At 47.5% G+C, this 27,339-nt stretch overlaps 1 protein-coding gene across 3 annotated transcripts; it reads left to right on the top strand.

Moving 5' to 3' along the window:
• Positions 1-22,549, top strand: slc24a4b (solute carrier family 24 member 4b). 3 transcript variants are annotated; one of them, XR_003891295.1, is made up of 18 exons: positions 7-667; positions 3,780-3,884; positions 12,537-12,613; positions 13,213-13,287; positions 13,373-13,457; positions 13,713-13,816; positions 13,976-14,050; positions 14,142-14,167; positions 14,251-14,304; positions 15,222-15,310; positions 16,946-17,115; positions 17,263-17,404; positions 17,558-17,724; positions 18,718-18,832; positions 19,031-19,143; positions 19,227-19,292; positions 19,793-20,995; positions 21,112-22,549. XR_003891295.1 is itself a non-coding variant. In XM_029849725.1 (17 exons), exons 1-17 carry the CDS (start codon positions 505-507, stop codon positions 19,955-19,957), a joined length of 1,785 nt encoding a protein of 594 aa, XP_029705585.1. In that variant the 5' UTR covers positions 1-504; the 3' UTR covers positions 19,958-22,549. The 3 variants fall into 3 exon arrangements, 2 of the variants coding, with proteins under 2 accessions (XP_029705585.1, XP_003971837.3); XM_029849725.1 differs by having other exon boundaries at positions 1-667; positions 17,269-17,404; positions 19,793-22,549; XM_003971788.3 differs by having other exon boundaries at positions 19,793-22,549.
• The last annotated feature ends 4,790 nt before the right edge of the window (positions 22,550-27,339 follow it).

The following is a 27,339-nucleotide window of genomic DNA, read 5'->3' as shown; positions in this document are numbered from 1 at the left end:
AAGTCGTGTGAGGGGGGTGGGGGGGAGGCGCAACTGGCGCCTGGATTCAACAATTAACCTTGATGAGCGGCTCGGTTTCACTTAACAGGCGCAGGTGCTCGGATTGGAACGCGATTGAGTGCACGCTGACGCATTTCATGGCAACGCGGGCACGGATGGAGGATAGCACAGCTGACATGTTTTCCCCTGCACGGGATAAGACGCGTGCTGCAATGGCAGCCCACATGATAATCAACCTCTGAGGATTCAGCTGCATCCCTTAACTGATTTGGAGACCCGTGTCAGGCTTTGACCCCGCGTGTCATTGCTGCGGGGGGGGAAAAAAAATCCAACCCCAAAACCCGCTTCTCCGAAGAGAGACTGCCCGTTGCTGCTCACTGGACGGCTTGAAATGAGGAAGACATCCAGAGTGTGCTCTGCGTGAAGAGGCAAGTGGGGCGGCAGTTTATTCGGCTCTCAAGGACGCGTCGTATTTATTAAAATAAAGTGTTCGTGGCGGGAGCCATGGAGCGGGACGACACCGACACCGTGAGCGCGTCCAAGAAGACGACCATGGCGAAGCTATTCAAAGTTCGCAAGAGGAGGGAGATGCTTTTGGTTCAGGTGTGCTTCGTCTGCAGCGTCCTCTTCGTGGCGTGGAGCATGTCGGCGCTGCTCACCAAGACAGGTGAGTGATGGGGGCTCAACGTTACATCTGCGGGGAAATCACGCAACCACCGAATATCGGTAGATTGTCAACCTAAAGCTGCATCCCGTCATGACAGAGAGCAGCAATCTAAACGGCATACACACGGGAAGACAGCGCTTTGACTGCATGTTTACTCCAAAAACACGCCGAAAATGCGTGTGTTCACGCATCCGCTTATTTGGGATTGTGATGCGTCGGCGGCCAGGAATATGTCGCCGTTCTTCCACACCTTATTGTAGAATCATGATGTGGGTACACAGTCTTGCGTCTGCCTGTCCGTGTGTGCCGCAGTGTGCGCGCCGTCGGCACGTTTTCAATTTCAGAAGCAGCCTCATAATCACGGCATGCACGCAACGAGGACGCGAGTGAGGCGAACGCAGATGGGACACGCTCACCCTCTCGCTCCCCCGCTCTCTCTCTCTACATCTGTCTTTTTTTGTCCCCTCCCTTGTTTGGAGGGGACACTGGAGGGCCGGGATTAACGCCTTAACTTCACGCACGCACCGCATTCACCTATCACTCTCGAGCACCGTCACGCTTCACCCCCTCGTTCCCGCATCCGTCGAGGGATGGTGACTTTGTGGCGGCCCGCCACGGTCGTTTAAACTAAATGCGCGGGTGATAAACGGGACAGTCATGTCCGATCGTTGCGTTGGTGCGCGGAACGCGCGCCGCACGGACTGCTCAGATGGCCGCTCATGCGTGAAACCCACGTTGCGCGCGCTGGGCACGCACTCCAACGCTGTCCAAACACATCCTCCCCTGCACACATGTCAGAGCTGTTACCTCGGGACCCGCGCAAACGGTCTTCCCGCAGAGCATCCCACACAGCTTCACGCACGTTATGTAATCGTGCGAGCAGCCTCAACATTCGCTGATACCTGACACGACAGAAGTCAACCAGAGGTTACCTCAACGCAACTGGAGCACAGCTGGCATGGAAAGGTGGCTTCATTGGAAAATCCTGCCCCCCCCTCCCCCCACGCACGTGCTCGCGTATTTCTGTCACTTGTATGCAGTCATCCCTCTTCTGGACAGCGATCTCTGGTTCAAATCCTGCATGGAGCAACAGTGGGGACCAGAGGGCATTTATTATGAATTTGACCAGCAGTGGTGATGTGATGCGGTGGCGGGATTTCAAGGTGACATGTATGAATGACACTGAGCACCTCCCCCCCCCCCCCCCCACACACACACACACACAGGTACAGATCAGCCTGACTAGCATTAGTATTTATAGCATTTCATATTTAAGCCCACGCATTTGGAAGTTGCATGTCGCTGTAAAAGCAGAGTCCCTCGGTGTCAGTCGGGCTGATGGATGGGGGGGTGGGGGGGGGGGTCGATGCACTGTCCCCTACGTGTCTCTAAAGGAGGACGGGGATCAACGCGCTGTCGTGCATGCTGATCGGCCGTGCGAGGATCGAGACGGGTGTTTGAGAAAAGATAAGCCCTTTGACAGGTAGGTGGGTGGCGGGTCAGGGGTGGGTGTGAGCTGGAGACATTTCAGAGTGACAGGAGGACACAGATTGATGGGCGACCGTCGTCGTTGGCTGACTGTCGCTTCCACACACTCAATGAAACACAATGGAGGTGGAACCACCGCCTTTGTTCTTCCGGCTTTTACGGCCTCTTGTTGCAAACGCATCCAGCGTCTCGGCCACGTGTTTAAGCTGAATCGCAGAACAATGAAGGAAACGGTTCTTTTGGAGATAAACGAGCTCTTTGAGAATTAGAGGAAACGCATTTAAAGTTTGAATTTTCACAATTTATCACCGTGCTTGCGGCACCATTTGCAAACAAACGGGTTGAATTGGCCAACAGTTTATTTCTGTCAGCCTTTACAATCAGGAGGAGATTAGTCTATCAATTTAAGGGCATAACAACCATTGAATAATGAAATAAAGTGGCTCAGTTAATGACGGCGTTCATTAATGCTGCTCCTCTGGAGGGATTCAAATGGTCAGCCATTCTGCTGTCCTCCATCGCTTGCTTGGAATGAAAGTGGCTCGGCACAAAGCATCTATTGTTGCTGGCTGAAATGAGAAAAGCAAGTGCAGAGTTCATGAATAAACTGTAAAATTAGTGGAACTGAAGGAACATCTATGCGGCGTCACTGCATTTAACTTGGCCTGCTGCTTCACACAACCTGGTTTCTTAGAAAAGGGTCGTTCTGATGTGGCAGTTTCAGCCAATTGATTGTAAATTTGCTCAAGTCTACGAGGTCAAAGTGTGGCCTGTGACGGAAGCTCATTGTTCTGACTAAATGGCAGAGGAGGTACAGGTGGATCGCTCTGCAGTGCCGGCGTGGCTCTTCTGTGACCGCTGACAGCAGCAGCAGTGGGGCAGCTTTCAACGAACATAGCATCAAAAACCTTTATTTCTAATCTTTAAGGGTGGTTAAAATGTTCGAAGTGATCTTAAACTGTCAGGTGGGCTGAGCCGATGAACGCCGTGATAGTTCTACGGAGTCCTAAAGAGTCGCCTGCCCTGAATTTTCCACTTTCTGCACATCTGATCACTTTGTTTTCTTTGTTTTCATTTGTTCCATTTAAAGACGTCTGTCTCCAAAGTCAGATCTCGGCAGAATTGGAGAGAATTGGTGAAGTGTAAAGGGCGCATTTTTAAACAAGTCGACTGCGGAGGGATTTCCAGTCGTTCCTTAAAGTCGTCAGAAATGGAACGCGCAGTTAATTGTCTCGGGATAAACTACCGCCTGTGAACATTTTACAACGCTGCATCGCTCAGGTTTATGTAATAGATTTGGGGGTGTTTATGCCCTCATGACAGTTTGAGCACTTTTATTAAAAAAGAAAGCTGCTCCTCCCTCTTTGCCATCCGTTAAAAATGGCAACAGCTGTGTGTTGTTGCTGCTGCCTGACAAAAACTTTCAAGGGATTAAAAAAAAAAAAAGCAACCTTATTTGGTTTTAATGGCTGTTTTGGGTCATCAGATGCACTTCTATTAAAATAGCCGCCGTTTTATCACCGGAAAACGAAGCCATTCATACAATTGTCAGAAAACGGCCTTTAATCTCTGCCCAGCAGTTGTAATGCATGACTAACGAGCAAATGATTGGTTTCTGTTGCAGGTCATGGGATGACGGTGGAAGGACATCCAGCCGTTGAACAGTGGGGGAGACGGCTGATGGCCACCAGTCCTGATAATGAAACGCTGAAGAACTGCTCGGAGCCAGGTACGCTGTGATAAGCAAAATCACCTCCGAATTAGGGATCGGCTCAAAATGATGCAAGAACGTTAAATCATTTGCAGGATATTTGAGAATTCTTGGAGCTCTTGTGACAAAAACGGCAGCGGTTCAACACAAAGTAGCTTAAAATGAGATTTAAAAAAAACAAACAAAAAACCGAGCAATTGAAATAAAGACTAAACTTCCACTTTGTTGGTCGGGTTAACAGAAAGTCGGTGAGAGAATGTTTGAATTTGCCACTCAAGTTAGCGGTTAGCTAACCCAGATTCTGCCAAATAAACTGAAGATTTGACCGTTTTTTTCTGAAATGGGCTCTGATGGTTCACCCTGGATGACACTGAGGCGAGCGCAATTTAGGAAGTAAAAATGAGAATGCGCTTTTTTTTTTTTTTTTTTTTTTTTTATTTATTTATTTTTTAAATTGTGCTTTTGTAGAATCAGAAGTGACCCAGTCAGGACTCGCTGCTATTACTTCATTATTTGCCACAACAGGCAGAATCCCTGAAGGGATTAGCAAATTACCGCTGCGCTAACCTGCGATGTTGCTCAGAAACACCAGAACTCAAATTCACATGACTCGGGTTTTCCCTCTAATCCTCCTGGATTACCTTTCATCCACTCGGATCTTCTCAGACACTGGAGACATTCCTCACATTCCTTGGTTGGTAGCAAGATCCGGTCATATGATTTTTGGCTCTTGTTCTCTAGAGCAATCCTTGAATATTCTGTCTTCACTCTTAAACCAGCTTGATGTGCCTGGATTTACTTTTACATCGGAATTCCTTAAACCGGAGTGAGAAAACTGCTGATCTCTGCTGTGGGGGAGTGTTGGGTGTCACATAAACATTAATGGTGATCCTGGTGTCCATGTGAGGTCACGAGTCATCATAAAGGGGATTTTTATTTTTAAACTTGGGTTACGGGACACATTTTGAGTCTGCCATGGAGGCAGCCGCACTGTTACTTCTGTGTTCAGAGCGCTCATGTGACGCGCGTGTGACGCGCCTCAGAACAAGCCTAGAATAAACCTTTCCATGGCAGCAGACTGATGATGCACCTGATGCTGTGCAGAAGGAAAGATTCCCATTTTTGTCGCTCACATGATGCCTTTTTACCAGAAATTCCTGTACCCTGGTCTGACCTCCTGTCCAGGTTTTTCAGTAATCAATAATCTTTACTCATGGTGCACGTCGGGGCTGAAGTAGGCCGACAAATGCCAACGTCGGCATTTTCTGTTTAGACCAGCAGTTTTCATACTTAATATTCAGACTTCCAAATCTGACCTTTCTGCTCAAGGTCAAAAGCGATTGTTGATGCCCGAATGACCTTTGATTGAACTGCACTTGTAACAATACAGGTTGAGATCTCAATATGTTGAAATATTGTTGATTCACGGGGCACAAGCTCTATTTTTAACTATAAAAATCAATGTAAGGAGCAAAATGAACTTGCACCGTCTGCCTGAACCTGGGCATGTGCTTTAAACGTTGATTTGGATTCTTTCAGGCAGGTCAGGACGTTGAGCGCACCAGAGGCTGTGCACGTGCAGATGCGGACACTGCGGCGTGCAGAGCAGCCTTTGTCTGTTCCTGAAACTTTCAGCCAGCTTCTCCAGAGAAGGCGCCACGGTGGTGGCGGCGGCGGCGTCGATGCTGCTGGAGATGGAAACTGGTGTCTCTCCTGGAGATCTCCCGCTATCGGACCGGATGTTGCTGGCTTGGCGCTGTCCGCAGGTCCGCTAAAACACGGGCCAAATGCCATCAGCGAAGTTGAGACCCGCGTTTACTAACCAGCCAATAGCGATGCAGCGTGATTCCAGCGCTCGACACCAACAAACCTTTAGCTTTAGGCCTCAACATTGCCCAAATGTTCCAAAGTGGCTCCTTTCGCCAACGTAACTCGTGACCTTTGACTCCACAGCCTGTGATTTAGTGGCCTTTAGCATCACATGGTCGGTATCCAGGTGTTAGATCTACTTTTCAGTGTTCTGTAATGAAGGTCCAGTATTAAGAGAGGACTGCAGTGGGATTTACTGGGCCACTTGATTTAGCTGCTAAGAGCTGGAGCAGAACTCGTGCCAAAGCTGCCCTTTACTTTTCCACTTAAGTGAAATCGACGGCTGTGTGTGGTCTTAAATTTCTCCCATCTTGGGACAAGCCCCGGATGTGTGCATACGTGATGGGGTGAATTATTAGGGCTTCAGTTAACATTTGGCCAACTGACTTGATTACACTGGAGTCTTTTTTTTGTTTTGAGTGTATGAACCGTTTTGATTGTTCTTCCCCGCTGCTGCGACACTTCCCAGTTCTAAAGGATGAAAGGTCTGTGGTGGCTGCAGCCTTCCGATTGGTCTCCAGTCACAGCCGGAGCTGGACTTTCTCCGTCCCATTGCTGTGGAACTTAAATGGCTTTTATATCCGAGCGGTGGTAAAAGCCCACATTAGGATCTGAGGCACGGCAAATCTGTGGCATCTCTTTAAATCCCCACACGCACCGTTTTTCCTGAAGCTTTTCCCTAATACTCCGGCAACTTTTGATTGTCAACATACAAATTTAACTGTTGCTGACGTCGGGAGTCGTATTTTCGGCAATTGACGCCCCGACCTTCCGTGTGCTGTTTCCTTGAGATACCTTTCCAGATATTGTTTAGAGACCATCATAAGTAAATGTATAGTTTTAGGAGTGAAATGCAATATTAGATGACCCCCCCCCCCCCCCCCCCCCCCCCCCCCCAAATCGGCGGGATAATTGGATCACCAGACGTTGGACGAGGGCGTGTGAAGCAGAAGTGAGCGACACCGCCGGGGTTGTAGTGTGAGTGGGTCTGTAGTAGGAGTTAATCCGGCGGGTTGAAGGCTCTAATCTGTTCATTTGCAGCCTCTGCCTGCGTTGAATGTCGGGCGGGAGGAGCTGGATCTTTCATCCGGCACCAGCGGGATATCGGCCGTTGTTTTTCCTTTTCCATCTTTGCCCACAGTGCAGTGGCGTTCTGTCGAGCACAGGGAAACACCAGAAGGGTTTTCTTTTTTTAAAAGGGAATTACACAAGGTGGGGATTATACAGCTGCACGTAATGGAAACTGACCTGACTTTGCTTGTTTGCATGCCAGCGGTGGAACAATACAGCAGTGGGGGGGGAGGGGGCGCAGATCAAAGCAGCTGTGCAGGGAGCGCTCCACGCGGTGCACTACAAAAATTGTTTGGGGAAGATTTCCTTTTTTTTTTATATGCTGCTTGCACACAAAAGGCTGCACTGTGCTGCTCCGTCATATGATGAGGGAGCATGTGAAGGTACTGTATAACAGGATTTGTTCTTGTAACCAGAGCTTTGTTAGACTTCACGACGGCTTCTGTTCAAGATGCTGTCATGTCAGAAAAGCCCCCACCACCACCCCCTCTGTGTCTGGAGCGAGTAAATTCTCTCCAAAAGCATCCAGGAATCTTCCTTCTGCTGTGGCGTGACGGGTTAGACCAGGATCTGGACTAATCTAACCTCCATTACGTTCCTTGGCTCGTTTCCCTCTCATTGTTGGGGGCGGGGCTTTGTGCTCAAAAATGTCACCCTCTAATTATTTTGGAATTAACTGGGTGTTTAAGGGCCAATCACTAGTTTTAGGTTGAATAAAACGAACAATTTAAATTCATATTTATAGTTGTGGACGGTGTTTATCCCGACATGCTTTGTCCATCTCTGGAGCAGACGGCACTCAATGCTGAGCTGTGTTATGTAAGCTGGCAATAATATCTGAAATATTACCAGATTATGGCCCACATAATTGCACAAATATAAAGAATACGGAGCCACTTCGGCTGCCTCACCGCAAAAGACATTTGCATTTTTAAGTGAGCTTTGAGGCCGGGTTGAACGCTGTTGCTTCGCTAGCTCTCAGCGCCCATTGTGCAGCCGCGCCACAGCCCGATGCGTCACACGCTCGCTTCGCAACGGTCCGCCACTCACGCCAGCCTTTTCAGTGAGAGTAGCATCTTGTCTTTTCCCATTTGAAAAGGTCGTCGTGGTTATGCATGTGACCTCTTTACCCCTTCGCACATTTCAAATTCAGCATAACTGACCGAAATCAGCAGCTAGGCCAGAGTGAATAAACATTTGTTTTTAAAATCAGTTGTGACATCATTAAAATAGTTTCTGCATCTCAAGGAAAAAGTTGCTTTATTGAGTTTGAGATCATGTGACTGTGTAAAAACCGATTATCTAATAATGGTCTTGACGGCTCGGAGGTCATTTCCACTTAAAAACTAAAATGTCAAGAGAAGAAATCTGCTTGTGAGGCACTGAAATCACTGGCAGTCCTTTCTTTATTTCTTTATCGTCCTTGTCCAGTATGGCTGGAATCAAGGCCACGCATACACTCACGCACGTGTGATCTCCTTTTATTGCGATTGAGGGTCAGAGGGGGGAGAGGCACGAACAAATGTTGGCAGCCATTTCTTGTAGATAAATGCTGGTTGTCCAGAGAATCCGGGGGTTTATTTATAGATTTGTAGCTTGGCGTCTGGAAGAGGAGCCGTTTATCGCCTCCTGTCTGTCGCACCTGTCCAAAGGAGGCAACACAAACGATTCAAAAAGAAAGTGAGTGTAGAAATTTCAGGCTGGATTCCTGCGCTCGCAGATTCTCTGTTCAGCAGAACAAAAACGGCCCCTCTTTTGAAACGCTCGTCTGAAGTTTTGTAACGGCGAACGCGTGTCGAGCCGCGCTGGTTCGCAGCCACCGGCCCTTTGAGGCGTCCCAGTTAGAGCACTTTTCCGATGGTGGAATTTTAGAGCGCCATTCGGTCCAAAATTGCAATAGAGCAGCTTTTGTGGGGCTCAGAGTTCCCGGTCCCACTACGCCCCCTCCAGCTACAGCTAATGTGAGTCAACCTCACTGAAGAGTTTTTAGTTTAGGCCAGAATATTTCAACTTTTGAATTGGGTTGCCTGTTTGCTTCACTTTTCTTTTATAGCCCTGCTTTTACACGACAACCCCACCCAGCTTGTACGTATCAATGATTTGCGAGGACTGTAATATTAGCTTTGTATTATAATTAGCAATGGTTCGATATCAGATGTCCTGAGCTGATCTCAGAATCTGGTTTCTTTCGTATGTTGTGGGCTTTGTCAGTGTTCTTGGAGGTCATGTCTTCGCCCCTGTGTTGGATCGCGAGCAACTTTTTAAATGTATTTTTTGTAATGAGAACTGGATCAATATCATTCTGGGAGGCTTGAGAAATGGGCCAAGGAGCCATTAAAGTTTAGTGCTGGACAAGACGTCAAGACAGATGCACAACATTTATTTGAAGGCTGCTGGGCGGCGGCCAAATGCCGCGTGGCCGATCACTACACATGAGGTGCATTCTGGGTATTTTGCTAAGCTATAACTCTGTTTGGCATCTGATGCAGCGGCTAATTTGTGTGCTGATGTGTCATTATTTTGACCTTTTTGATTGCTCTGGACCCTTTGGATCTGCGTGTTTGAACCCTCGCAGGCGCGTCTACAGGTTTTCAGTCGTCCGATCTCTATAAAAACGACTTTTTTTTTTTTTTTTTTAACACGGGCAATTCCGCTGCATGTGCATGATTCTATTTCTGGTCCTCATTTGAGATGCATCACTTCAAATGGGCTCCTGTGTACTTCCTGTCCCGTCCTTGTGAGAAAACAGCTGTGGGAGCACGTGGGTATCCAGGCTGACCTCTACGGCACGGCGACGCAGACATGCCCTGTGGACGGCCTGCGGCGCGACTGTTTCCAGCTGCCTGGAGGTGACTCCTGTCTGGCCGGCACCTGAAACACCTACAATCACCTATTTTTAACGCGCCGATTGTATACAGCAGGGAACTCGAGCCCGTGGATGGCAAAGCCGTTTAATTATTGATCGATGGTGAAGCAGAAGGTTTGGAAGCCCGAGATAAAAAGAAAGGCAACCTTATACAGATGGAATAATTTATGGCTCTGGTGCCATTTTCTCCAAGAAACATCAAAGGGTTTGGCATTTATATCGGTGTTGGTTTTTGATTTTCCTTCCAGGGTCCAGCTAATGGCTGCTAGCTGAACTGACGCGCTTTATTTGCCACATTAAAACTGTCAGAAATGAAAGGAGCAGTTTCTGTAGTCCTGCTAGTGTCACCCTGATGCTGCACACATCTTTTTTTTTTTTTTTTTTTTTTTAAAGTCAAAATTGGCATCAAATGCTCTTTTGCTGTCCATCAGTGTCACACGTGCACTGTGCAACAAATTGGAATGGAAACTCGTGAAGGCTCCATAAAGCTGATCAGCAGAAGGAAGCATGAGGTGCTCTGAAATGTAGCCGCCGCACTGACCCCGACCTGATAAAGCCCATTTAAACCAACACCAGTAGATAACCCCCCCCCCCCCCCCCACCCCCCCATTACACTGGACCTCCAGCTGCTTGCACCCTTCTTCCAGAGAATGGGACCTTGATTTCCATATTCCTCTTAAGGTTGTGGTTATTCTTGCTACTTGAGTAACTTTTCTGTCACCTTTTTTCCTTCCATTCAACTGACTTCACCGGCTTTCATCGGGATCCCAGTTTTCCTTTGTGATACCGGTTGATTACGTGGTGGGACAGAAAGCCTGGCTGGATCAGAGGCCTCGCAGGATCGGGTGGGAGAGGGCACAATGAGTCTCCAACATTAAATTTTTCCTAAATTTCTGTCTTTTCTGTCTAATCAAGGCAGATAATCAGTTTCACTGTATGAATTGAATTACCGATACATTTTTGGATGTTTTTTACTAGAACCCGATCCATTCGGGTTTTCTGTTCTCCCAAGGCAGAGAAACTTGCGTTCATCAAGGCAAGTGTGAACCAGGTGGGTCAGAAATCCCGGTTGGATTGTGGCCCATGAGGACCGGGTTTCCACACCTGAAACGAACGGCACACGGTTACCTTAATCTACATGTGTGCAGTGGATATTACAAATTTCTGATTGTAATATAAAGTCCACAATGGAAGTTTGGACGTTATCAGAATGCCAATATTGCACATTATGCAATAATGTTTTCTGGATGGTGATCATCTGGATGAGCAGGATAATGTAAACAACCACAGGTGAAGGCTGGATCTCGACAGCTCTGCTTGTCCCTGAGATCAGTGGGTCATGTGACCATGGCCTCGGCCCTCAGTTATAGCCAAGATGAATGAATACGCCAATTATTTGCACGTGTGAACATGACAGCTGAGGACTCACTCCTGATTCTCTCAAATGTCACGGACGGCGCGTGCAGACAGCTGTCCGATTCGACGTGCGCACACACCTGTCTAATGCAGCATATTTCCATCGGTGTGAAATCCTGGGATGCAGCCCCAGATTCATGCAGCCATGTGCACAGATGTAGCGAAGTCTCAGGTGAGCATTCTTCCACTTCATGACTCCATATGTGGCTCTAATCCTGCTGTCGTTTCAGTGGGAAACAGCTGCTGGCTCCAAAGATGGAATTTGATCGTCTATATTGCAAATTCAAGTTCTCATATTTGTGGCAAACCAGTAAAGTTTAATATCCTTGCTGCTTTGTTTTGCTCATTAGCGTGCCTTCATTTAAGGGGGAATAAAACCCAAAACTACCTTGAGGGGCCAATATTTGTCTCACGTATGAAGGAGAATCAAGAGGACTTTAATGGTACATTTTGTGCCCATTAAAGGAGGCCTTAATTCAGAAGAAAAATCTGAACATGCATATTTCCTTGACTGATTTTGGGACAAGTAATGCATAAAATTGTTATTTGAAAAACGCGTCGATAGCCTGAAGCTTTTTAATGCAACCGTGCCGTTGTCAGATGCACCAACGTTGAGGCTTGTTCCAGCTCCAGCAGCCTTGCACTCATCTTCACAACTATGAAATGTGGTTACAGCGTGAACTCCAACTTAAACAATCGATTTTTATGCCGTGCGAAGTTTGTCTGAGCGATTATCTTTGCATCTCGTCTCGTTCTGAGTGATTTTTAATTTAACTTTTTCCCCGTCACCTTCTGATCCAGACACAGAACCACAAAAAATTAATCTGGGTGAGATGTGACAGTGTCATTACTGTAGAAATCTGGTTTTACTAAAGTAAATCAGATGTTCGTATTTACGATTTACCTCTGACGAAAGCATGGAACAAAGCGAAATATCGCAGTACTCCGCTAACATTTTGAGGGCGCTACTTCCTAATCAAGCTACAGTAAAAAGATGCAACGCCTTGGCCCTCGAACAGGTCGGATGCGCCACAGATGACGACGATCCGCAGGTGCTCCGGCGCGCTGGTGTGCCCAGGAAGCCAAGCCAAGTCGTGTGGCGGTGGCGCCGATCCCACTGTGTTCCAGCTGGAGCCCTCTATGATGGGTGATAAGCCCTCAGCATGGGAGGCTCTTTTTCTGCCCCTGTGCTTTAAATCTCTGACTTCAGGTTCCTAACGTAGCAAAGCTTCTGCCCGATGACGCTGAATCAGTGACTGTGTTTAAAAACAGCCCATTAAAATAATACACCCGTTATGGCCGCTGGTCGGTGAAATTGATGGAACGGAACATGAAACACCGGTGAAATTCAGAACGAGGCTCGTGAGACACAAGGGCCCAGTGGCGTGGCAGCAGCGTCTGACCTTGTGTTGATGAGCATTGACTTTGGCATTTCCTTCTCTCCTCAGCGATACACGAGTTTCCTGATGACCTTTTCAGCAACCAAGAACGAAAGAAGGGGGCCGTCCTGCTCCATATTGTGGCTGTAAGAGATCTTTATTCGTACTTAAAGGAGCTGCTCCTGCAGCCGCTCTGCATTCCACTTTAGATCTCCATCACCTGACATTCATGACGTGAAGATTTAACACGTGCGGTGGATTAGCCCACCAATGCTGTGCACCGACTAATGTCGGTACAAATGTTTAAATTTAGTCAACAGTGAAACGTGACCTCATCAATTATGTAAAGAAAAAACATATTTTGAAGTTTGTTGCCAGAGGCAACCACAATTCATACTCATTTTAATTTGACAAGGACCTGCATTAGCTAGACATTTTGTATTTTTTTTACAAAGAAAATGAGCGTGTGATGTAGATTCCAAACCAGGTACAGGAGCTGAATCCATTACACATGGTCATTGATGCGTGGACCATGTGGAGTGTGTGAGCGAGGGCTCAAGGGGTCAAACGGTAGTGCAGTCCAACACTGCCCCCTGTGGATAAATGGGAGAATAGCAGTGTTGTTGCAGTGCCCCCCCCCCCCCCCCAAGGGTTCAGTCAACCCTCTAATCACAGGCTCAAACATGGCGCACCATGCTGTTTTACTCACTTTTAAACATCTCGAGTCTTTTCCCCCCGTCTCTAGGCGCTCTACATGTTTCTGGCCCTCGCCATAATATGCGACGAATACTTTGTGCCGGCGCTGGAGAAGATCTGCGAGGTAGATTTAGCGTTTTATCCGTAGGAGTCATTCAGGCAGGGCTTTACAACGCGCGGACCTCTAAAACTGTGCTTCATCTGAGTAGAAATTGGATCTGAGCGAGGACGTTGCAGGTGCCACCTTCATGGCAGCCGGCAGCTCTGCACCAGAGCTCTTCGCATCCATCATCGGTAAATGCGCACACATCCTTCTAATTTTGTGAGGACTTTTTATAGATGCAATCTATTACCCTGACCATAACCCTCACAGCTAAACCCCGGCCCATAGCCCTGACTTCTAACCTCAGCCTTATAATTATGTCTTAACCCTCACTCAGGCCTTTGAAACTGTGTGGACCACAGTCCAGACTTTGTTAGTAGGACGAGTACACACACACACACACACACAGTGTCATCTGTTATTGATGAGCTGCTTTCTGTGTGCAGGTGTCTTCATCACCCACGGTGATGTGGGGGTGGGGACCATCGTCGGCTCAGCTGTGTTCAACATCCTTTGCATCATTGGCGTGTGTGGAATCTTTGCTGGACAGGTGTGTGTGTGTGTGTGGAGTCATTTCCTCGACATTCAATTTAAATATTCTTTGTAGACTCGGGGATGCTTGAAAGTAGATAAAATCAACACCAAGAAAGTTCCTGATCCGAGCACAGAACCTTCAAGACATTTCCTGACGTCCGTTTCTCTTGTACAGGTGGTGCTGTTGACCTGGTGGGCTGTTTTCAGGGATTCCTTCTATTACATCATGTCTGTGGTGGCTTTAATTGCAGTAAGTTGGATTGAATTTCACCTCCGGTGTGACCTTTCCGTCCCTGCGGAACACGGAACCCCTCTGACATCTCACCGTTCTTTTGTTACAGTTCATCTATGACGAGAAGATTGTGTGGTGAGTCAGAAGGTTCAGCAGCCGCCGTTTGCGTCATTAGTCGACGCCTTTAGAATGACAACTTTGTATTTCTGTTTTACCAGGTGGGAGAGTTTGGTTCTGGTCCTCATGTACGCAGGATACATCCTCGTCATGAAGTGAGTCCGTCCAAAACTGTATTGACTTGGACCGAGGAGTCGAATATTTCTCAGGGTGTTTGGAAATGACGGCTATGAATAGCGCCACACTTCTCTGTAGTGGCGGCCGTTATTTCTGTCCCCGATAAGTTCTTCCAGTCTACACTTGCACGAGGTTCCTCGTTACAAATCATCCGTCTCAACACGTAACCACACAAACTCATCATTGTCCAATCCAGTTTCGTCTGATAGGTTAATGAGAATGATGCATCTTGGGAGATGGGGACGTTTACTGTAGACTGATGATGCACATCCTGACTTCACCACGCGGCAGATAATTACGTGTGTGTGTGTGTGTGTGTGTGTGTGTGTGTGTGTGTGGTGTTTTTGTTCAGTTGAATCCACTTTATTTGTACAGCACGTTACCAAAAACACAAGTTTTCCAAAGTGTTGCGCAGTGATTTCCATAAAACAAGGTTAAGAAAACCAGAATAATTTAGACGGATTTAAAAAAAATATTGAAAAGTCTGGCCCCTAATATACAGTTAAATGGGGCATTTGTGGGCCGTTTGCATTGTGGTCAGTTTGCAGACGTTCCCACTCTGAACCAAGGATGAAGCGATTAGACTTTAGAGATGAAAAGGTCGAGGATGCTGCGGCTTATGTTCATCCCGCCCGCTTGTCGATGTGTCTTGGAAACACCACGAGGGATTTCGCAGCTCCAATTTTGGGTACGCGCATCGGTTTGGACTCCAGGAAGAGCTCATCCGGGAGGTCAAAGTTCACCGCGACCTATTGCGTCTTGAAATTTCACATTTCAAACAGCCCCTAATGCGATGCCGTCATTTAAAAATCCCTGTTGCCCTCGAAACCCCCCCCCCCCCCCCCCAAAAAACCTTTCCTCAATTTTGAGATGATGTTCCATGTTTTTACTTTAGATTCAACTCCAGCATGCAGAGAGTTTTTATGGGGAAGCCAAAGAACGTGGCCAACGGTAACGCTGCGGCTAGCAGCGAGCTGGAGGACGGTAATGCTTATTATGACTATATTTGGGATGACAACCCATCGTGGCCTTTACTCGCAGCAGGTAAGGTTAATCAGACAGGCTGGGCTCCCACGACTGTTCTGACAGATTTAACCACACATGTTAAAAATAAGATGTAACTTGACCTGAGCTCTCTGGGAATCTGCAGTTGATCCCCTTTCCTTTACCTTTGCTCTCGTCTGCTGACCTAAATTAATACCTTTCTCCTTTATACTAAATTTACAGCTAATTGGACATTTTTGGAGATACGTTTTGCTTCCATAATGAGAGTTTGGCCTTGGGAACCCCGACGAAGGGGAAATAGTTGGATGCCAGATGTGCTGATGTCGTCTGGAGCGGGAGTTTTCATTGGGTGTAGCTTTGTCTGCTCCTCTGCTGCCTTCCACTGGAGGGTGATGGAGACATTTCTGCTTTATTTTAATGAAAATAACTTTGATCAACTTGTATGTGAATTTAAGAAGCCACACAGTGTTGGTGGAACAATGGATTGCTGTTTTAAGGAAAAGCTTTTTTAGCTTTGTTAGGGGGTCTCATCTGCCATCCCCATGGAGGTCAGAGCTTTTAAATACTTAAATACAATGTTTCTTTTTTTTTTTTAGAGAAAAGAAACTTCTAAGTCTTTGACACTCCTACACTTGTGTGGTATCAATCTTGTCAACTCTCAGCCAGGCAGCAAAAAGCCTTTTAAAATGTTCAACATTGTCGTTCTCCACAGAACAAGAATGAACTTTGACCCCTGCAGCTGCACCTGACCTAAACCTAAAAACATTACTGTATATATTATTCCTCCATCTATTAATTCCCCTCATTTTGAACGATAAAAGCTCTCTGCTTCTCCAGTAAAAACAAGCATTGAAAGGCTCATTTGAATGGAGACGGAACGTTAATGTGTGCTCCTGCTCCAGTACTGCAGTTAAATGTCAGACTTCCATTTCCTTTCTCCAATCACGGCTCTTTTGTCAAGCTTCAGGTTAATTCCCTCAGCTCTATTCTTAAACGTCGAATAATTAGTGACCTTTAACCTCTGCGATTCCCACTCTGTCTGCATTAGCGCTGTAACCCGCCTGTCTGTTTAGCCTTACTAAACCTACTCTTGCTTACTGTCAACAGTGTTTGTGCGGCTGCGTTCCAATTCTTTCTGCTTGCACGATACTTTTGCTACCGCTGGTCTCGGGGGTGTAGACCCTCTCCCCCCTGAAGTGGTAATGAGTTTCACAAGAGGAAATGTTTATATTGACTGTGTTTACATCGTTAATTTGTGTGCTTTCCTGCATGTATAATAAGTCAAATTATGAGCAAGTTAAACTAAGAGTATTTTTAAATCCTCTATATGCTGTTGTTTATATAATGAGCAGAGTTAATGAGCTAAGAGAGTGCCAATATAAAGCTTTGAGAATTGTTCAGTCAAATTAATGTCTGTCCAAACTTAAATATTGATCAAACGGCACCAGGAAACCTGCTGAAACCGTTTGAATTTCATGGCAAACGCAGGTCATGTGACGTAAATAAGGCAGAACTGATCTCAGGAAAAAAAAAATCCTGAACAGTGAATTTGATCTTTTTTTTTTTGTTTTGTTTTTTTTAAAAAATTTGTCGGCAACCCTCTGACCTCCTCAGTTAAGCCCATTAAGACCTACAGCCGCGGATCCGTGGTGATGGTGGACGAGATCATGAACGCCAGCCCTTCCAAGTTCAGGTTCCCAGAAGCCGGCCTCCGCATCATGGTCACCAGCCACTTTGGGCCCAAAACCCGCCTGCGGATGGCCAGTCGGCTCATCATTACCGAGGTACGGCTGTTGCTGTCTTCATCATTGACGTCGGCTCCTCCTGGCTGTGTGCGTCTGCTCCTCCACCTGTGCGCGCTGGTGTCGTGCTAGCAGGACTAGCAGCGGGCTGCTCATCTGCTCTTTGACTCGGTTTCTTTTTCTTGAAAGCGCCAGAAACTGTTCCAAGCTGCCAACGGCGTGGAGACGCAAGTGATTGACGGGAAAGTTGAAATTGAGAACGGAAACGTGCCGGAGGACAAGGCTAGGAATTCAGAGGAGAGCGACACCATCTCACCGTTTCACATTCCAAGTAGGTGATTTGCCTCCCGTGCATGAATCGTTCAGACCAGATTGGCTAAATGTTAAATATGCTAGTTTGTCTCTAACAAGAGCCGCCCCCCATTGTTTTGGAGCAAACAGGGTGAACACTGTAATGACTATCTGCATCATCTCGCTGCTGCAGGGGACGCTGGCAACAAAATAAAATGGCTGCTCTCGTGGCCTCTGCTCCTGTTGCTCTTCTTCACCATCCCAAACTGTGCCAAAGCTCGCTGGGAGAAGTGCTTCATGCTGTCCTTCATCCTGTCCACTCTGTGGATCGCCATCTTCTCCTACTTTATGGTGTGGATGGTGAGTACATTTAAAATGCTGGAAATGCATTTAAACACTTAGTTTACATCGGAGCTATGGGCCTTGATTCATATGTGGTCCAAATAAAAGGTTCTGACGTTAAAACGGATCAAATTACTGATAAAATCATTCGGTAATTCGTAAATGAACACTGATTTGATTGAAATGAAAGAAACAAGTGTCCCCGAGATGCAGAAAAGTGGAGGTTTAAAGTGAGGAAATAAGTGCAGCATAAATGAGTGACTCGATCGTGACCTGGGCTGAACCGGACCGCCGGGTCCACAACACAGGTACTCGCACATGGCTGGAGAGTCGCGTCTAAATGTCAGAGATGCAAACTGGGGAAAAACAAGGAGGTAAACAAATCTAAAGGTTAACGGTAAAATTCCAAAACGAAAAGACAAGAAGCACCAGAAGAACGGAGGCACGCGAACTGGAGAATAAAAGGTCTGCCTTCAGGGGATCGGTGGTTATATAAGCCGTCCCTTTTGCCTCCGAACCTCTATAAAAAATATCTGCAGTTACCTAAAATAAGTCATCTGAGCGTTTAATAGGTGCAATTCCATTTTGTTGCTTTTGAAGATTGACACTATTGACCTTGAGCTCCACATCCTAAAGCCTGGGCTGCCATGATTAGGACTATAGTCGGGATGTGTTGCTCAGGTTTTAAATCCCGGATTCTCCCAGCCTGGAATGATCACTGCCAACGTCGTATTCCTGCAAAATTGCTATTTCAGTAGGATAAGAGGAAGAAAATGGCCTTTCAAAGGAAAGAAAATCCCCGTCTGAAGCCATTGTCTGGTTTATTCTTGAGACAATGGCCTTGAAACAGAAGGGAAGCCTCTGATTGGACGATTCTGTGTGGCGAGCGGACCGTGATTCCTGATCAGGAAAACCAATTCAAACCTGCTTGTGTGAGGATTCAACTGGCAATAAGGGGTCATGCAGACCCCCCCCCGGTTGTTCATTAAAAGCACCGTGTTGCTCTTTCAGGTGACTATAATTGGCTACACTCTGGGAATCCCCGACGTCATCATGGGGATCACTTTCCTGGCGGCTGGCACCAGCGTCCCGGACTGCATCGCGAGTCTGATCGTGGCTCGACAAGGTACTCCTGAACACGATTCCAGTGTTTGATGGTTCCCAGTCAGGTCTGGACAGTGGAAATCTGTCTTCTACTCCAGCTGTGGCCCCTCTTCCCCGCTGAGCAGCAGCATCCAGCAGAACAGGAATTCTTTTGAAATGATGAGCTTAGATTGTTGTAAATGTCCCGATGTCGGGTGTCAAATTCCGTCCTTTGTGGCAGGTTTGGGAGACATGGCGGTGTCCAACACCATTGGCAGTAATGTGTTTGATATCCTGGTGGGCCTGGGGGTCCCTTGGGCCCTGCAGACCATGTGCGTCAACTATGGATCAGAGGTAGGGAGCCCGTCGTTCCTGCATCGTACCTCGAGTGCATAAAATCTTTGACTGATCCTGGATCTGTTTCTGCCGTGTTGCAGGTGATGATAAACAGCAAGGGTCTGCTGTACTCGGTGGTGCTCCTGCTGGGCTCCGTCGCCGTCACGGTGAGCACCGGTTAATTTGGTTGGCCCGGGCGAACGGAAACTTTCAGCGCTGTAATTTAGCTAACATTCCTGTTTGGCTGCCCTCGCCGTGACCGATGCCCCGTTATGTAACCGGGACTAAGCACTCTTGTGTAACCGCCTCATCAAAAAGTTACATTTTGTTCTTTTCTGTTGAGGGGAGGCGTCTGGAGCCAAGACAAAAATTCTTAAAAGTTGATTTGAACCTGATGAGAGCGGAGCAGCTCCTCCCTCCTCGAGGTCCATTTGGGTCAAAGCCATCATTTTTAAACACCGGATTTCCAAAAAATAACTGAAGAGTGACTGAAAGCTTGTCGAGCTGCGTTCTTTCTGGCTCTGGTGTCCAAAGAAGCCTTTAATATATCACAGGAACTTTAGGAAGCTTAGATTTACACACCTTAACTCCTACATTGTGCAAAACTGGAGACTTTCGGATGAGTCTATTTTAAGCCTGAGCCGCTCTCACGTTTGTGTGCACGCAGGTTCTGGGCATCCACCTGAACAAATGGAGGCTGGACTTCAAGCTGGGCGTTTACGTCCTGGTCTTGTACGCCGTCTTCCTCTGCTTCTCCGTCATGATCGAGTACAACGTCTTCACCTTCGTCAACCTGCCCATGTGCATAGAGACGGAGAGCACGGCGGGCTGAAACCAAAGCCTCAACGCCCCCCAATCCTTTATTGCTCCTCCTTCAGTAATACTGGACCTATCTGCAGACGCTTTCTCCTCCCTCCCTCCCTCCCTCGTAATCCTTTCAGTCTCTCTGGATCTCATTTCCTCAAGAGGCAGTAACACGTGTAAGTGTGGCCTCCTTTCTGTGTTCCCAATTTGTCCCATTGTCACACGGTGCCAGTCCCGAATGCCCAATATTTTGGGCGTCACCTGTTCTAGTGGAGTCTTTATTTCCTCTGTGCGCCTGTTTCTGACCATTTAGCATGCCTTTAGATGTCGGGGACCTCGAATCATAAGTGCCCCAGGTGATTGTTGGTGTGTGTTTGCACTGGTCTCACATTGTAGATTTCCACAACTTCCAAAGCTTGTTTCTCCACAAACCGAAACCCAGAACATGGAAATCATTCCAGACGAGAAACGGCGGCCCAGGTCCTTGACCTCAGAGGGGGACTTTGTCCTCGGCAGCCCCCCCCCCCCCCCCCCTCGCGCTCAGTCCCCTGGTATTGCGTTTGGCATCAGGGATCCGATACTGTTACTGCTCTGCGAGCCCTCGGCGCTCGCCTGCTCGATCAAACCCGTTTTTTCTTACGAGACATTTGGTCCAGACACCTTTGTCAGAAGTGACTGCGAAGGTGTTCTGCACATTCAGCACAGCACAATGTAAACCTGTTTCAACTGGTACGACTCATGGAGACTCTGTTGCAAACGCGGAACTGTTCTTTTATTTTCCAAGGGATCAAACTGTACACAGGAAATGCTTTTCTTGCTTTGTGGTGCCCTGGCCACCGCTCAGAGGCCACCGCTCAGAGGTGTGTGTGTGCGTGCGTGTGGTTGCAGGTTGTTTAGTATTTTGCTCTTGCAGGACGGACAATTCTTTAAAACAATGAATGCAAAGAAACCAGACACTGTCTGCCATAACACCTTCTCACCAGTAGGGGGTAGTGCTGCGCTCTGTAGGCAGGATCAAGGTGCGAACCACAGCAGTTATCAGGGAACCTCGGAAGGACAACTCCAGGTGTGGATGGTGATGGCGTCTTCTTCTTTCTTTTTTTACATGTAAATATTGCACTTTAATGGCCGCTTTCTCATTCTGAATCAACTAGTGCTTCCTTCTGTGTGTTTTGTTTCCAGTGTATCTGTGAGCTGTGTGTGTGTATGCGCACCCATACGTGCACGACATGGAATAAGACTGCTTTTCCTCACTCTTGCCGGTCTTTGTTGAGCAGACTTGGTGAGCCCCATGAGCACACCTGCCCATGTCTGCGGGGGGGCGGATAAAAACCGTCGTTCCTCCAAAGCACAGAGGAAAAGGCCGGGGGCTGTTCAGCACCTCTGTCACGGCCTGACCCACTTGACAAAAAAAGAGAAGAAATCGGCAGCTATGAGCTACACTAACATCCAAATGTGCAAAAAGTCCAACTGAGGTGCAGAGACCTGGTTTAGATGCTACTGTGGGGTGAGAATGGCGAGTGTTTAGGTGTTAAATGTCCCTCTGCTGCGCTGTCGGCAGCACGATCTTGTATATGCAACCTCAAGTTCTTGTGACGGAAGCCCCCCACCTGCAAGGTTGCACGAAAACAAAGATGGCAGGAAAAAAAAAAAAAAGAAAAACTGGGATCCTGTGGAGATGTGATGTAGGTTTGTATATATTACTTGATATGAGCTCAAAGGTGTGTGTACATGTGACGGCTGGGGAACCGGACCTGAACCGATGGACATTTCTAGGACAACTTTCCTCCCCTTTCTTCACTCACACAAGGGCATTAACTTCCCAACAATCCTTGCTGAAACAGGAGCCGAGGGGGCCCTCAGGACTTGGACCCCTGGCTATTAAGGACTTTTGTAAAATATCAGGACCCTGTCTCCACCCTCACCCTGAAGCTGCTTCTATCAGGGTTCAAATCGGTTGAATGGACGGAGGTGACCACACAGGGCCTTCCGCCTCCACCCATGTCCTCCTGCAGCTCCTCTGCGTTTGAGGATGAGGAGGACGTGCTCGCCCGGGTTGATTCCAAATCTGCTTCTTTTTTTTTTTTTTCTTCTCTCCGCTTGGGGCTCTGTGTGGTCGTGTCCCGGTCGCCAGGTTCAAGTGTGGAAGGCGCTCCAGCAGCCTCTCTTCGTCCTCAGTGTGCGGCTTCTCACTGGTTGTGTGACTTCTACTCGTCACCTGGTCACTTTTTTGGGGGAAAAGGGGAGACAAGCAAGCAAACGCCCCCAGTATTGAGACGCCGCACCTGCTGCGTTTTCAGCTTAACACCAGATTGTACAGAAACCTGTGTAGAAAAGAAGCGCGCGCCTTTGGAACTGCAGCTGGAACAGAAGCTGGTGTGAATCTCTTGATTGAATGCGACCTGATGCACTGTGAGCTCGATGTGACGTGGGAGTTGTTTGTCAAGATACTAAATTATATAAAATATATTTAATGTAAAGTTAGTTACAATAAAAACATTATTGAAGACATCTGTATAACTTACATGAATGTATTGTCTTGCTCTACTGGACATATCCAACCAATGCATTACTGTAAAGCAATAATGTGAGAAAAAATAAACTCGAAAACAAATCCTGTCCACTTGTTTCATTTCTTTGGTTGTCGGATACATTAATTGAAGCCATTTGTACATGTACTTGTTGCGTGTGGCGCTTTGCTTTTCAAACATGCTGCAGTAGAGAATTGAGGATAAGGTTTTTAATTTAAAACTTTAAAAAAAAATAATTGCGGCTACACTGCTGGTTGTCATTCCCCCGGCAAGGCAGCAGACGGCGGTATTTACCACCTTCCAAAGATTAATCTAAAGAATCCAGTATAAATTTCCCACCTAAAAGCAAGATTTTTATTCAGATAATCTTTGGCAACACAAAGCATCTACAGTTTAATGATTCTGTAATGTGGCAGCTAATAGGTTGGCAGGCTCGGTCTCAAAGCTGGCCTGAAAAAACGTGAAATTTCTTCCATGGAGAAAGACAAAGTTCTGCTCAGTTTGAGGTCAATGTTGGGTATTTTTTTTCACTTTTGACGAGAACATTGTCTTCAAAAGCCATGAAGTCCCCTTATTGCCACTCTTTTGCACCGTGGTGATTAAAATTCCCTGTTTGTCTTTGATGCTTGATTGGACCCTTTGTTGGTGCTGCCATTCAGCCTTCATTAAGGCTCCAGCGCCCAGCAACCACATCAAGTGAATGGACTCCAAGCGTCGCACAACAATACGGTTTGATTTTTGGGGGATGAGTGTTACAACCATGTGAAACTTTCAGCAGCTCCTCTCAGAGTTGCTGAACAACAAGCCCCCCTCCTGACTGAGATGTTGCTTCAGCGCTTTCCGCCTGAATAAACGATGGATGGTGCTGGAAACTCGAGTTCTGCGCTAATCAAGCCGTCAAGTGCTGGAGTCAGACGGGAGACAGTGGCATAATCATGACTGCTGACAAGTGTAGAGTTCACTGAGCCGACAGCAGGGGGCGGTGTTGCACAAGGGGTCCGGGAACAGCCCAGAGGTGATTAAAGAATGCTGTAATCTAAACCTTGGCCGCCAAACAAGGACTTCAGTGTGAAACGCTTCGAAAAAACATTGCTCATAATTTGCTAATGTCCTTCATCAGCAGCTAAAAACAGGCGCCCATCTGGAGAGCCTGGCACGGCCGGGCTACTGTTGCTTCTCCATAACAAGCCGCATTCTTGGCAGCAGCGCTGCATCTAACAAGAATGTCCGTCATCCGTGATCCCGCACGCCGCTGACTGTCCTTTGTGGCCCCTAACAAGCCCGTTTGGGCAGCCAGCTCACGTCTCGCGTGAATGGCGGCTTAAGCCCCCTTGAAGTCTTTGTTTTGCCACAGACGAAGCCCACACAGGCCGCTACTGTAATCCTGCTTTGAAAAGTTGTTGATCTGCACACTCCAACTCCCCCACACTTCTGGTTTTGGGAATATTTTCTTTCCTCGCCGTGAGCCAACCCTCCGCCGTGCTGCCGCAGTGATGGATGGTGAGGTAACCGCTCCTGCTGCAGTCAGAGAGGGCGGCTGCACACAGGCTGGGTCACCCAGGCATCTTTGCTCAAACAGACATGCTTTGGTCTCCAGTCTGAGGCAGCACAACCCCAGCTCCACTGAAAATGACGATTGAAAATGAACATAGAACAGACGACGAGTTCGAGCATTGATACAAACCCAGGGATCATGGACATCTGGGGGTTTACAGATATTCGAGCAAAGAGAGGAGATGCTACGCCCTTGGAGTAATTCAGCAGTCATAGATCCTTAAGAAGGAAGATAAGCCGAGTTTTGATTGCTACCGTTGCTACCGTTGCTACCGTTTACTCTCTTCCTGATGCTTCAGTCTTCTACAAACTTTAAAGCGCAACGCTTCCATACGGTTTAAGAATATTCAGCAGGTCTGTGACACTTCTGAAGATGTAAATCGATGAGAAGCTACAGCGGTCCATCAAGCTAGCTATTTGCAATGAGGACACGGCCGATATCTGCGATGATGGTCCTGACAAACCATCTGGGAACATCAGCTAATGGCGTTCCATCCATTTAGCCTTTTAATCATGGTAAGAATGAGGATGTGCACAGCGCCGTAGATCACCGAACGCCTTCTGTTGAGCGATTCCGTCCACATCCATCATCACAGGAACACATTAGCGTTGGAAAGAGTCCCGAGTTTGCACTTATCCTAGCCTGAAATATAGATCTGCTCCCAGGATCCAATGTAATTTTAAATTAAAACACTCAACCTGGCTTCCAGCTCGGTGTTCATAATTAAAATGGGATACCTCCACTTTTATCAGTGAATTATGTGTGTTATCGACCGGCCATTAAACAGCTGCTAATTTCAGCATTTGCGTGTCTGTTCCTGCACATCCGGGTCCAAATGGATGGTAGGTATACCCTCTACTGAACTTTATAGATTCACTCTTAAACTTTTATTCACTTTTAATTATGTAAAGAAGAATGCAACTCGGTGGTTTGTTGGTGGAGCAGAAAGACTAAATAATGAGCTAACGGCTGATATGGTAATGTCTTGTTATGATAATGTAATATGGTAGCGTTTGATGTAACTAGTGTTCCTGCAGTGGCTTCCAAAGTTTTTGAAGGTCAAAGAGTCACCTCGAAGGTGTCCCAACATTAGCTCCTTTTGCTACCCCTCATTAGCTTGCTGACCAGGTCTCAAGTGGACAATAAATGTGCTGTAGTTTTATAGAAGGAGCGCAGTCAAAACGGGTGATTTCCATATAGATTGCCATGCCCAGTGGGTGGCACAGTTGAAGGGGTGCCGAGATTGAAACCAGAGAAGCAGAGTGGAGAAACTCCAACTCGGCAGAATCTAAAGACGGCCAAGTCCAGATAGCGGGAGCAGCACCGTATCGATCATGTTGTACCTCATTAGATTTTGTAGAAACTAATTTGGCTTCAGGAAGTAACAGATACAGGAAATCGCGGACAAAAAGCCCAAGTTATTACACGCGGCCAGAGCAAAACTGCAGACCTGGTTAGAGAGGGATGTGAGATTTATGGCCGGATCTTTCACTCTGGGAGATCTCTGAAGCGATCGGGCGCTGGAGGAAATTTCCTTTCTCGCTCTTCTGCTGACAACAGCAGCGTGAGGCGGACTCCTAATCCGTCCTGACGGCGTCCAGTTTGACTGTTCATATTTGCCCAATCGTGCTGCGGTGCGTGAAGTGTGTAATTAGACGTCTCCAGCCTTATCTGTTTACCTTCCACGCTGTAATCTAGATGAACTCCCGCCCTCGCTGGAGACGACGCTCCAAATACAGAGACGCAGACGTGACAAGGTGACGGAACTGCGGGGGGGTCATTTTTAGAGTGAGGTCAAATCAGAGGAAACGTGAATGATAACCACCGAACCCCACTGTAAGAGTCAACGGTGCTGTCATGTCTTTGCTGCTGAGTGGCGAGGTCACATAGATCTGGATCCATTATATCCGTAAAAAGATAATCACCACCTGCCACAAAAGGAGTTGAACTGACGGTAGAGCAAAAGCAGAATAGATGTAATTACTGTTCTGAGAAACCTGGAAACAATCGTAACGGCATAATTTGCATGGAGACGCTGTGGGGATGTAAGCGTGTGTGTGTGTGTGTGTGTGTGTGTGTGGGGTAATCACTTTCATCTCTTTTGCGAGGATCGATTATCCAACTTTGTATAATGGCTTATTAATAGCAGACGCGACCGGAAGGTTACTGAAGGTTACGCGTGGGGGCGAAGCTCAGCGAGGAGGGCTTTTCATTCCGCGGATGGGCCTCATGTCAGGCAGCGATAAGACGGATAGAGAGAGCGATCAATATGTTTCCACGGGGATTCCAAAGGGGGCTTTGGCCAGGATCCTGTTTGGCAGGAAAAAAAAAAAAAAACAGGAAAAAAGACACAAAGTCCTCATGTTGTGGATGCGGCGTTGGTGTGACGAGGCTCCTCCGGTCTCCCTCCGTGTGTTGCAGCAGAAATCCCTCTTTGCGTTACAGCCAAGCAAATATTCCGAGTGGAATTCACTGACCAAGCAAAAATAATAAAAATGGAATTCCGCCCATTGCCGTGTGTGTTTGCTACGTTCGGGAACTGTCGGAATGTTCACACTCCAAAAAAGGTTCCCCGAATAGCACCTTTAACGTCACGGCGTCGGGTGGTTTTCCAGTCCGTTCCGGTCTAGGCTGGCTCCGCTGAAATACAGAATACAACCGATATGTGACCGAGGACATGATGAAGATGATGAAGACGATGGTGATGATGATGATGATGATGAAGAAGCTGTTGTGGCCGCTGGGATCATTCAACAGTTATTGGTAATGGACTGCGGCATGTTCAGGGTCGTCCCGGAGCGCTGAGCCAGCAGATAACCTGTCAGGGCTGGAGTGGCCTTTCTTGTGGCTCCTTGCCTCCTCCTCCTTCTCCTCCTCCTCCTCCCCCACCTTCTCCTCCTCCTCCTCCCCCACCTTCTCCTCCTCCTCCTTCTCCTCCTCCTTCTCCCCTCCTCTTCCCCCACCTTCTCCTTCTCCTCCTCCTTCTCCTCCTCCTTCTCTTCCTCCTCCTCCTCCTCCTTCTACTCCTCCTTCTCCTCCTCCTCCTTCTCCTCCTCCTTCTCTTCCTCCTCCTTCTACTCCTCATACTTCTCCTCGTCCTTCTCCTCCTCCTCCTTCTCCTCCTCCTCCTTCTCCTCGTCCTTCTCCTCGTCCTTCTCCTCCTTCTCCTCCTCCTCTTCTCTTCCTTCTCCTCGTCCTTCTCCTCCTCCGCCTTCTCCTCCTTCTCCTCCTCCTTCTCCTCCTTCTCCTCATCCTTCTCCTCCTCGTCCTTCTCCTCCTCCTCCTTCTCCTCATCCTTCTCCTCTTCGTCCTTCTCCTCCTCCT

Source organism: Takifugu rubripes, chromosome 16, assembly GCF_901000725.2.
Source record: "Takifugu rubripes chromosome 16, fTakRub1.2, whole genome shotgun sequence".
Lineage (NCBI taxonomy): Eukaryota > Metazoa > Chordata > Actinopteri > Tetraodontiformes > Tetraodontidae > Takifugu > Takifugu rubripes.
This window is presented reverse-complemented; position numbering and strand designations above follow the sequence as displayed.